This window comes from Lithobates pipiens, unplaced genomic scaffold (genome assembly GCF_037356315.1).
Source record: "Lithobates pipiens isolate NorthernLeopardFrog02 unplaced genomic scaffold, aLitPip1_a1.2 Scaffold_8, whole genome shotgun sequence".
Classification (NCBI taxonomy): domain Eukaryota; kingdom Metazoa; phylum Chordata; class Amphibia; order Anura; family Ranidae; genus Lithobates; species Lithobates pipiens.
This window is the reverse complement of record NW_027507903.1, coordinates 207988763-208000851: the sequence shown is the minus strand read 5'-3', so window position 1 is coordinate 208000851 and position 12089 is coordinate 207988763. Positions and strand designations below refer to the sequence as shown.

Sequence of the window (12089 nt, the reverse complement as noted above, 5' to 3'; positions counted from 1 at the left end):
AAGGGCCACCTCCTTAGGGTGTTTCGGCTTAGGACACAGAGATGGTAACACAATGTCCTCATTGATATGAAAAGCTGAGACCACTTTCGGCAGAAAAGACGGTTGTGGACACAACACCACCTTATCCTTGTGGATAACCAGATAAGGCAACTTGCAGGACAAGGCCGGCAGTTCTTTACCAGCGATGGTAAAGCAGGATGGAGAATCGGACCTTGAGACAGAAGGTCCTCACGTAACGGCAGTCGCCAGGGGGCATCCGCCACCAGGCGCACTAGGTCTGCGTACCAGGGACACTGAGGCCAATCTGGGGCAATCAGTATTACTGGGATCCCCTCGACTTACACTCTGCGAAGAAGATGTGGTAACAGTTTTAGTAGAGGAAAGGCGTAGATCAGCTGGTACTGATCCCACAGAGCCACCAGCACGTCTGACGCGTCTGCCCGCGGATCTCTTGTCCTGGACATGAATCTCTGCACCTTCCGATTGAGACAGGAGGCCAGAAGACCCACGTCTGGTGTGCCCCACCTCAGGCACAGTAGCCTGAATACCTCCGGATGCAATGCCCATTCTCCTGGGTCCAGTATCTGGCAACTCAGTCCGCCTGCCAATTCTCCACTCCCGGGATGTAAATGGCCGACAGGGCCGGTACGTGTCGCTCTGCCCACCGAAGTATGTGAGCGACCTCCCGAGCGGCGGCTGAGCTTCTTGTTCCCCCTTGGTGATTGACGTATGCAACAGCCGTGGTGTTGTCTGACTGGATCCCGATCGGAGGCCCCTGAAGTCTCATCGACCATGTGGAGAGGCACAGCCTGATCTCTCTTAGCTCGAGCAGATTGATGGGCAACTTGGATTCTTCCACCGACCAAAGGCTGAGCCAACTGAACCTCCATCACTCCAACCCCAGCCGTATAGGCTGGCATCCGTTGTGATCACTGTCCACTTCAGAGGTAGGAACGACTTCCCGGACTGAATCACTGGGGACCTCAGCCACCATATCAGTGAATCTCTGACTGACTGGCTCACCTGGATCTGTCGATCCAGGGACAACTGAGATTTGTCCCATTTTGTCAAAAACTCTTTCTGCAGGACTCTGGTTTGGAACTGGGCATATGGTACTGCCTCGAAGGAGGCTACCATGAACACCAGGACTCGCATGCAGAAGCAGAGTGACGACCACTTGTGGGTCATCAGCAGTTTTATCGCAGATCTGAGAGTCTGCAGTTTGTCTGAAGGGAGAAACACTCTTGCTTGCCTGGAGTTCAGCAGCAAGCCCAAGTACTCCAGGCGCTGGGTTGGTACAATCACTGACTTCTTTAGGTTCAACAGCCACCCAAATTCTTGCAGGGTCTGCATGGTGATCGCCACATCCTCCTAATTCTGAGGCGGAAGATGCCCTCAGGAGGAGATCGTCTAGGTATCCCATGATCGCGATCCCACTTTGCCGAAGCAACATCAAAACTGGAGCCAAAACCTTGGTAAAGACTCAGGGGGCTCATGCCAGACCAAAAGGGAGAGCCACAAACTGGTAGTGGGCTTCCCCGACTGCAAATTGCAGAAACTTTTGATGCCGAAGGCATATGGGTATGTGCAGGTACGCATCCTGGATGTCTAAGGACGCCAGGGAGTCTGCTTGATGGAGTGCAGTGCCTACTGAGCTAACTGATTCCATTCTGAACCTCTGCACTTTCACAAAGGGATTGAGGGCTTTTAGGTCCAAGATTGGACGTATCCCTTACTTCTTGGGAACTACAAACAGATTTAAATAGAATCCCTGGAAACGTGCTGATTCCGGAATAGGCAAAACCCCCGCGACTTAGCAGGTCCCTTACTGCCTCCCGGCGAGCCGGGGATACAGGTATGCTGGAGGGGAAGAATCTGTTTGGCGGCCAAGAGAAAAACTCTATCTTGTAGCCAGAGGAAATTAGATGGCAGACCCATTGGTTGGATAGCCGAGAGGACCACCGGGCTGCAAACTCCCGAAGCGACCCCCCCACCTGAGACATGGGTTGGGGCAAACCTTCATGCGGTAGCACTTTTTGTCCTTCTGTGGTCGTCCTGTTGGGCTGGGGACGTTTAGCCCAAGCTTCTGGCGGATGAAAAAGCCATTTGAGAGCAGAAAAAGAGGGCCCTTGCCTACGGCATGGCTCCTTAGCCTTCCTGGCCTGTGGGAGTAGAGTACTCTTACCATCAGTGGCATTTTTAATAATGTCATCCAAAGAGAATCCAAAGAGCCAGTTGCCAAGGAAGGGAAGATCCGTCAGGGCTTTTTTGGAGGCCTGGTCAGCAGACCAGCATTTTAACCAAATCAGGCACCTCAGCACCATTGCTGACACTGAAGCCCTGGATAACAGAGGAAGAGTATCCAGGGCCACGTCACAAACGTACTTAAGGACTTGTTGGTCTGCTAGTTCCACACAGACAGGAGAAGCCTGTTGCTCTCCCAATTTGCGGTGCAACAGTTTTGCCCACTTAGTGTCTGCGGCATAAGTGCAGATGCCAGTACTGGTCGCACGGCTGACCCCACAACCGTAAACAAGAAACGAGCCACTGTCTCGGCCTTCCTGTCCGTGGGATCCTTAAATGCAGGAGTCCCCTCTACTGGGATTGTGGTTACTTTATTTAACCTGGATACTGGGGGGTCCACAACCGGAGGAGCCGACCATTTCTTGAGAAGGCTTTCCTCAAAAGGTTAACGCACCACCATGGATTTGGGGACCGAAAAGGTCTGTTACGGGCAACCCAATTCCTTGTAAATTAACTTGTCAAAATAAGTCAGATACGGGAAAACCTTAGGTAAACATGCTGGCTTGAGAGCATCTGCTGGCTCCTGAATCTTCAGGGTATCACGCACAGCTATGATAAGTGCTCCAACAAGCGCTTTGTCGTGCAAGGACCCGGACAGGGACTCATCCTTACTGTCCGAACGGTCCTGGCCAGCGTCATCTGACAAGACAGAGCAGGGGTCACCAGTCTCAGCAGGACCAGAGTCTGCATCAGAGCTCTCCCCAAAGGACGGGGGGGGGGGGGTAGGGGCCGCTTTTTTGCATCCTTTTTCCCACGTGCCGCCTCCATCTTGGCAACAAACTAATTGAAGCCCGCCGTCAGTGTGTCCATGGGCACTGCGCAATCTGCAGGTGACCCGGTTGCAATTGCCTGGATTTCGGGGGGGAGAAACACCAGCCATGCTGACGCTACCCTGTCTGCCACCTGAAGGGGACTTAGGACAGTGACAGTCCCACTCTCCTTACTGCTGCTGGCTGAGGGGCTCTTTCCCACTGGACTCACCACCCTGAGGAGTTCTGCGCTATTCAGCAGGTAGTGCCTGTAGTCCCGGTTGGCTCCCAGGTGCAAAGGAACCAGTGCTGTGTCAGTGGAAGCATCTGCAAATGGCGCTAAAACCGCTCTGAAGTGTTCTCAGGCTTCAAGAAAATGGCCGCCCAGCGTCCAGCACAAGGACATAAAACACAGAGAAAATGGCGTTGAGAGCACAGGAGCACATGCTGCCACTATAGAACACTAAAAAACGTGTTCAGGCTTCAAGAAAATCGCTGCCGGTGTCCTGTATAGGAAATCACCAGGAAAATGGCCGCTGAAGCCCAGGAGAGCATGCTGCCCTTGCCCACACCTAAAAAGGCCACCAAAAGCAGCTCCATGACACAGCTTGCCAGTGAAACCCCTCCAGGTGAGAGCCCCCCCCCCTCGGAGAGCTCCTGCTTAGACACACACACACAGCTCAGCAGCCACATGCAACATCCCCCACAGGGAGGGGGGAGGGAAGATAGGGACAGGGAGAGAAGAGAGGGAGGTGAGGGACCTCCAAATCGACCTCCCAGGGAATGCCCAGCTACTCATTCCTGCAGAGTCAGGGAGACATTCCATCACAGACCCAATCACTGATCAGTACAGGGTGGCTGCTGGCCTGGTATACTGTGACACAGACATCAGTAGCCTGGTCATATGTATGCCCCGGAGCATACAAGCTCACCGACCACCTCTGGAGCTGAGGTTTTGGCGTGGCCTGCCTAGCGCGTAGCTGCGGCCTGCACACGCTCCATGGCTGGACTGGGGAGACTACAAGCATAAAAGTATCCAGCCTGTCACCCAGCCGGCTGTTGATAGTAGATCACAGGATCAAAAAGTCACGCTTCTGTAGTAAAAAGCATGGACCGATGGGCCAGCAGGGTTCCTAGGTCCTTCTCCTTCACTAGGCAAAATAAAACCGATGACTGCATGGCAGGCTGGAGGGTTGTTGCCCAAGGGACAGCCCCCTGGGCAGAACTAAAGCATTCTGAGTGTTGTATTACAACTAATGCCTAGTATTCTTCTAGTAACTGGCATAAAAGCCCAATGGCTAAGAGAGGAGCTGTGTCGGTCGGTCAATATAAGATAAATATTTTTTATAAGGGTCAGTTTAAAACCATTTCGCACATAAACAGTTCATCAGAAAATAAAATCATATTGCCTCTTCACTGCCTGTCAAGTACCCTCTGAAAAGCAATCCACAGTGGGTCACTCTTCAGAGGCAACACTTACAACTGTAAACAAGCTCTTACTTATACACTTGTTTGTTAAGTAAGTGGTTGCCTCACAGAAAGGACCTCAAGGCAACTGATAGTGGTTTGTTTGGTTTCCATACAATGTAATTAAAACAATACCTTGAACTTGTTGATCAGTAGGGGTAGGGATATTACATAGGGAGGTTGCAAGTCGAGATATGTAATATACCAATGTCTTTGTATGATTAGTTGTTTGTGTACAGAATGGTTTTAAACTGGTACTAATAAAAAGTGCTTTTTACATGAAACATTAGGGTGTGCTACAGTGAAAATCAATCACAAACTTGTACTGTTATATGTTTGTGAATGTGGTACCCTGACCAGCCTGAAATTTTCCTTTAAATAAGATTGTAATAGAATATGCATGAACAAGAGACATGGTAAAAAGCAGATGACTAGTATATACATTAATCTTCATTTATAGTCAAACAATAAATGCATCTTAGCCATCCTCTGTATGCAATATTTCTTTATGATGCAATATAAATAATCCTTTCTATTAATTACAACTGGTCTTGTGCACGAAAGCATCAGCATGAGGAGCTGTCTGTGTTGCCTAGGATCCAGATAGCTCTCTGACTGTTGATTGTATAACCTGCTCTAAAAACACAGAGGGAATGATTAGTTACTATTGGCTGCATATTAGCTGACCTCAAGGCAGATATGAAAAAAAATAATGGAACTTTGTAATCAAATACTATATTTTTAAACTGAAAGAATTCTCCATATCTGAATTTGACTTGGTGTCAGCCTCTTGCAGTCCCCTGCACAGCAGAGTTCAAATATTATAAGAAGAAATAGCACAAGGAGCCAAACTATTTAATGTGCCAACAAGGAGCATGCTGACAGAAGGAGAAAGCAGAGTGACAGAGATAAGCTCATCGCTATGCTGCTGCTTCTTCATTGTCCAGTCACAGGTGTGGGGTGGGTACATGACAGCCCGGGCTTAGAGGAAGTGAGTTAAATGATGGTGGCTGCAATTTAAAGTGGAAGACTGAAATAATGAAAATCAGTACTTTGTTGAACAGCTGTGGAACAGAGGGAGAGATTGCAGCAAAGCTGATTTATTCTTTATCGTATCCCAATCTTTCACTGGTTTTACAAATATGAGATTTTACAGTTTTATGTATGATACAATGATAGTTAAGAGTTAATTTCCAACATAATGGTGTAAACATGCTCCTCTGATGTCTACATAACACTTTTCATGTGAAACTCCAGGGATTTTTTTTCTTTCAGCATGCAGGGCTGCTGTTAGAATTCAGAGGGCGCCTTACAGCCTACCTGACAGCACCCAACCCAGCCAAGCCCAATTCCTATACAATTTTTTTAAATCAAAATGTTACACACTATGGGGAGGCAAGCAACAGTACGAACACAGCAGCAGGTCTTATGGTTACGGGTGCAGGTGTTTGGCCCCAACAGGGTGTTTGGCCCTGAACCTGCACACTTGTCAGACTAGAACCTGCTGCAGTGTTTGTATAGCCACTGCATCTATATAGAGTAACAGGCAACTCCAGTTGCACAAACTGCTCATTGACACTGTATGGGCTATAGAACCTTAATTTTTTTTTTTACATCTTTTTTTACAATTTTTTTTTTACGATGCTCAATCGGTCCTCAATCTTTATCTCTGAAGCCTCGGCTATACAAAATAAATTATCAGGAAGAGCTCTGAACAGAGTCTCCCTATGCATTCACAGATGGAAGAATAGTAAACACAGTTTACTGTGCTTCAGTTATAAATGAACACAGAGTGACTGGTACTGTTCACTCACTGTTCTTTCAGAAAAGGAAGGGGCTCCCACTTTTCATCTCAACACTGATCCCCTGCAGCAGCAATGGTGGTGGGCAGGAATCAGAGGGAAGGGGATTCTGTACAAGAAAGGGGTTATTGGTATTGGTGCAGCGAGGGGTGCCTTTACTGGAGCCAATTCCCAGTAGTTCCTCCCTGCAACAGCTGAAAGCGGGCAGAATGGAGAAGAGGAAAAACTGTCTTTCAGCTGCTGCAAGGGGTAAATGCATTGCATCATCAAATTGATCACCCCCTCCTGTTCAGAATCCCCTTCCCCCTGCTAGTCAAGCTGCCCAGGCCCCATACAAGAGGACTGGCTGTACTCCCTTATTGGTGCCCTCAAATGCATGGCATACTTTTTTGTTCAGCCCACACCACTGCATAGCATACTTTTATTCAACCCACACCACAGCAATACAGTGGTGTAAACTTGCAATGTCTTGCAGTGGGACTGTGCTGGGCAAGGCTGCCTATCACACTCCCACCACACCTTTTGTGAGTAAGCCCTTAGTTGCATTCATCCCCAACACTACTCAAAGTGCTGAACTTCTGGTTTTAGGACTGACAGTTCTGTCTCCCATACAGTGAAGGATAGCATCGCTCACTCCACCTTCCTCCCCCCCTTGTCCATTCAAAAAATGACTTGTATTAGTTTCTTTTCTCTAAATGGACAAAGGGAGAGGAGGGGCAGGAAAACATCAGGCTCTCCCCTTATCCAAAGAACATGTTTTAGTTATCTAGTGATTTATAACTTTTCTTTTTAAACTGCTTGTTTCTTGTCCAGCATGCAACCTCATAGATATTGAAAGTTTTTCAATTGCTATCTTGTTAGCTACAAGTTATAATATGTCTAGTGATGTCTGGAGTTTAGTCATTATGGTCCTTACTGTTTATTTGGCTAATATAGAAGATTGTAGGTCCATATCCAGAATTGTTGCAACATATGGCACAGACATAAAATGTGGTATTTAGTATCCGGCTATCCACAGCATCTAAAGCACATAGTTGATGCCAAAGGTATCCCTTTAGAAATCCTAAATGTATCATGAGATCAGGAATTTATAACTGACTTGGACTAGAGAGGTGTTAATGGATAATTCTGATTGCATATTACTACTTTCCATTCTGGAGTGTCCTAAGATTTGTTCAAGAATTGCTTCCACACCATGTTTAGCAGCTTTTGAGAATCTTATACAGCAGTGAGTTTCTTGTCCTGCAAGTCAATTCAAATGGTGTCATGTCATGAGAGTGTTTTATTTGTTTGAGTAAAGATTGTAAGAAGGGGGATATCTGTGAATACCTAAATATCTATGAGCTGAGATTGATTAATGAAACAGTATAGCCTTTGGCTCCCCTTACATAAGGGCTCCTAATATTTTTATTTTTGAGTGAAGTTCTAATTTAGGACACAGTAGTGAGAATCTGACTAGGAATCTAGACTTGAATATGTACAAACATGTATATGTTCATTTCATGTGTTACCCTAATAATGAAGTATTTGTCACAACAGTAAACTACTTAGTGCTACTGACATTTACTTTATGTGACATTTAAAACCATGAAAATGAAAGCATGAACAAAGTTTGGCACATGTAACATACCCAACTAGCAAGTGATCACCTTACACTATGTATAAAAACATATAAAGTTATTCACAATGACAAAAATGTTAGAAGCCAAATAATTACACAGAAAAAGACTGATTAAAGTCTGATGAAAACTTTAGCATGAACAAGCATCGCATGTATCCAGAAGCATATTATTAAAGAAGAGTCTTAAAAAGGGAGATTACATCATCTGTGCCCAGATGTTCCTGATTAGAAAACATACTGCAAAGGCACCTTAAAAGGCTTCTCACAAATGTATCTTTAAACCCTTTAAGACATTACCCCACCCTTACAGTTCCAATTTTTTTCAATGTGTGTGACTAGTTTATAGTTAAATATGCATTTAAGAAGGCCAAAATTATAGACGGTCTTTCATTTTTGTTCAGAGCTTAGCACTAACAAAGCTGGCAGTTCAGCTATGGATGGACTTTCTTCGGAACTCTACTGAGAAATATTAGCTTGCCCAAGTTCCATACTCTGCAATTGACATTGTATAGTCTCATACCCCCTGGCTAAAAATGCCGCAGGAAGAGTGAGACCACCTTGCATTGCTGCAGAAAATTCCTGTTCCTGCGCCTGTAAGATATAAGAAGCCAGTAGGTGATATAAATATACAGCAAATACTCAAAATAACATATATACTGTGCTGTCTGAAAATCAAGTGCTCTTTAAAGGGGTCCTATTAAAAAGCCAAATCTTCCATCAGAACTGCCTATTTATAAAGCTGGCCTGGGCTATATCTAAAATGGAAATAAGACAACAAAACTTTCCATGTTTATTTTATTTTTTGCCAAAGATTTCTGATAATGCCACACTATACTGAGAACAACCCATTAGATATTGTGAATAGTTAAGTAATCTCTGCCAAGAGAGCATCATATTTTTCTTCAGTTTTGCTGCACTTTCCACCAAGTTTTTACTTTTTACCATGCCGCTCACTCTTAAGCTCTATTTTATTTTTTTAAGCTGGAAAAGGATTTTGAATCCAAATGAATATATATATATATATATATATATATATATATATATATATATATATATATATATATATATATATATATAAAACAGTGATTATTCTGCCTGTTTATTTTTTCATCTCAGATGGAATAATAAAAAATACAATTTGGTTAATAGACTGAAGCCCTATCAAATTCAATAACGCAACTACTTGAAGCCACGTTTTTTGCTTTTATTTATTTTACAAAATGATCATATCTTTTTCTGAAACCCATGTACCTGATTCAGTTAAACCATTTATAAAATCTAGTAACTTTTTTTCTTTTTCATCCAGCTGTCGTATGCATTCTATAAAAGGTATTCCCAATAAGGGTTTCCTGGAACTCAAGGGTTCTTACAGAGGTTTCTAGGCATTCCTTGAGCTGTGGATGATTGACCTTCCATTTGATGGTGGCTACAGTTCCTGGCTCAATCCGGCATAAAAGAGCCAGCAGCATGACTCCAATGATCTTTTTAGTGGTCTGTAAAGGTGGCATTCTAACCATCACTGTAAGGGGAGTATTTCTCCCACCAGCTGCATTTTTTTCCACTGCCCCTTACTGGCTAACTGGTTTTAGCAGGGGATCCACTAGACTTGAAATTTATTTCAAGGGCTCCTTGAGGGTAAAAAGGTTGCCCTATAGAATGCAAAGTGTTAAGAAAATACACCATAGAGTTTATGCAACCTGAAATAGTTAAGATAAATGCTGAGAAATAAGTGAAGTAATGAATCTTGCTTATATGGATGATGTATAGTATGGTATTTGTGCCCTGCATGCAAGAATAGCCAAATTTCATTTTTTGATGTATCATCCAATTGGATTACATCTGGCAACCAGTGACAATGCTCCTGTGACTCAGCTATGAATCATCTACGCAGGATTTGTGTAGCTAAAGTATTATTTCTTGCAAGCAATACATTTTCTCTTATCAAAAGTAATGATGAAGTGTAGAGTATTTTTCTACAATGCTATAAGCAAAATACAGATATAAAACAAACATCCATGCAACATAGGTTACAGCTACTAAAACAATGCATACGTTACAATGTGTACAGATAATGCTTTTTTACTGATTATTTTACAGTGCAAAGAAAAGGATGAATTCACTAACATAACCCACGTGCCTAATATAAAGTTATAGTGTACAGTCAAGCCCAACAACCTAAATAAAATGAATAAAATCACAATTTCAAGTAAACATTAAATAACCATAGCTCACAAATTACATGCACAGCTGATAAGAAAGCAATGTGGTATTTTTATGATAACTACAAGAGATGCCTCAGCATATAATTTAACAGTGAAAAAAAAAAAAAGAAGTACATCAATAGACAGATTAAACTTTACTGCCACATTTGCATGACTGTTTCTGTTTAAAATTCAAATGTCATACAAAGGAATGAGTTGAGAGGAATATACTAGTTCTACAAGCTATAGCATATAACTGCCTCTATGCTGATGCATTAACAAAAAAAAAAAAAAGTATCAGCCAGTAACCAACAATTCCTGTACTTAACACCAGAGCTAAAGACTTACCACCATGAAGTAGTTGCTTCAGGTGTCACAAGCAGCAAGATGACAGGAGCAAGAAAACAGACGTCCGGGAACAAGGTGTTCATATTAAAAGAAAAACCTTCACAGCATATCAATGTTAGCACAGAAAATCCCATGAGAAATAATAAAAAAAGAAAAAAGAAAAAAAAAAGCCTGCTATATTAGCATTAAAAAGCAACCAAAAGACTTCATAATATCCTGTGCATCTGAAGCTTACAATGCTTCCTGGGAGTCTGATCAGCTACTGTGATATGAAATTAAAATCTACGGCAAAAAAGGACTTGGAACATTCTCAAATGACTTCAGCTCTGTCTCAGAATCAAATGGTTAGCGGGAAAGAAATGAGAGGTGAGCCTATTTCATCTCTCCTGTGCAGTGGAAGGACTGTTCTGGAGCTGATGGACGTTGCATAAAGAATGGGTGGGTTTATAACACTGATGGATGGAATGATGTCAAAAGACAAGATGGGTTAAGGGAAGGGAGGGCTGAGAGGAACACCTTTGATTGACAATTAAACCCTGAGGTTACTTCTGAGCAACATGAAACCCAAACAGTATCCGATCAAATGTAAGTATATGAAAATACTATATTTAATACGATCCATGTGTCCCCCTCCTATAAACTGTAGTCCAGAACTCTGAAAATGTATGTAAGTATAACTACATTTCCAATGATAACATTCCTTCTAATGTCAAGTCATACTAAAGTAGATAAACAACTTGTGATTCTGTAAAACCGTATTATAATTAAGTACACTTGTCTGTAAATGGGACTGTTATGCCAAGTAGAGGTTAATTAAATTATCACTGGCAACACTGCTAGGGCCTCAGATAATTTTTATGCACAGTACCCACTCTTTAGTGACAAGAACAACATGATTTACAGATAATTTCACATTTACCTTGAAACTATAAATATCTTTTGTATCCTTAGCCTGTAAGTATACATTACTTAACTGCAAATAATTAGGGCTGACAAAAATCATGCAACAGTTCAATTTGATTTCACAGCTAAGTTACCCACGGAAACACTCAATTTTATAAACTAGCTACATTTTAAGTGTACGGCCTTTAGAAATCAGTCATCTAGTACAAAAACATTATTATAAAATAGTACATTTCAATATTATATATATATAAAAAACACTACTAGAAAGTAGACAACAATACCAAACGTTCATGTATGCTATCAAAAAACACAGTAGTGTTTTAAAAAGACTGTGCAATCAGATAAAAACCTATGTGAAAGTGAAAGGTGAAATCCAAGGTTAAACATCTCAATAGTATAAACACACATTAGTGGACATCAGTATTGTGTATGGTTTTCTGACACTTAAATCTCCTGATTCATGATATATCCTATAACAGTACATAAATTAGTGGCAACAACTATCACTGCCTTAAACATTCCACATGATTACATATAAGAATTTAGAAGAAAAAAAGAACAAGGTTTAAGTGATGACATTTACTGGCTAACTGAAGGGATTTAGTTCAACAACTTTTAATGCCCTTCAGACAACTACTTTGATTTCATTTCGCCACTCTGATGAAGGAAATTAAGTATGACAGTCCTGCAT

The 12089-nt window shown here is 42.6% G+C and overlaps 1 protein-coding gene across 1 annotated transcript in view; it reads right to left on the bottom strand.

Moving 5' to 3' along the window:
• Positions 1–10899, bottom strand: part of WNT2 (Wnt family member 2) — a 233456-nt gene extending 222557 nt beyond the window's left edge. Inside the window, exon 1 of the mRNA XM_077471742.1 lies at positions 10493–10899. Coding sequence (XP_077327868.1) covers positions 10493–10626 — 134 coding nt within the window. The 5' untranslated portion in view covers positions 10627–10899. The remainder of the gene's footprint in view (positions 1–10492) is intronic.
• Between the last annotated feature and the right edge of the window lie 1190 nt (positions 10900–12089).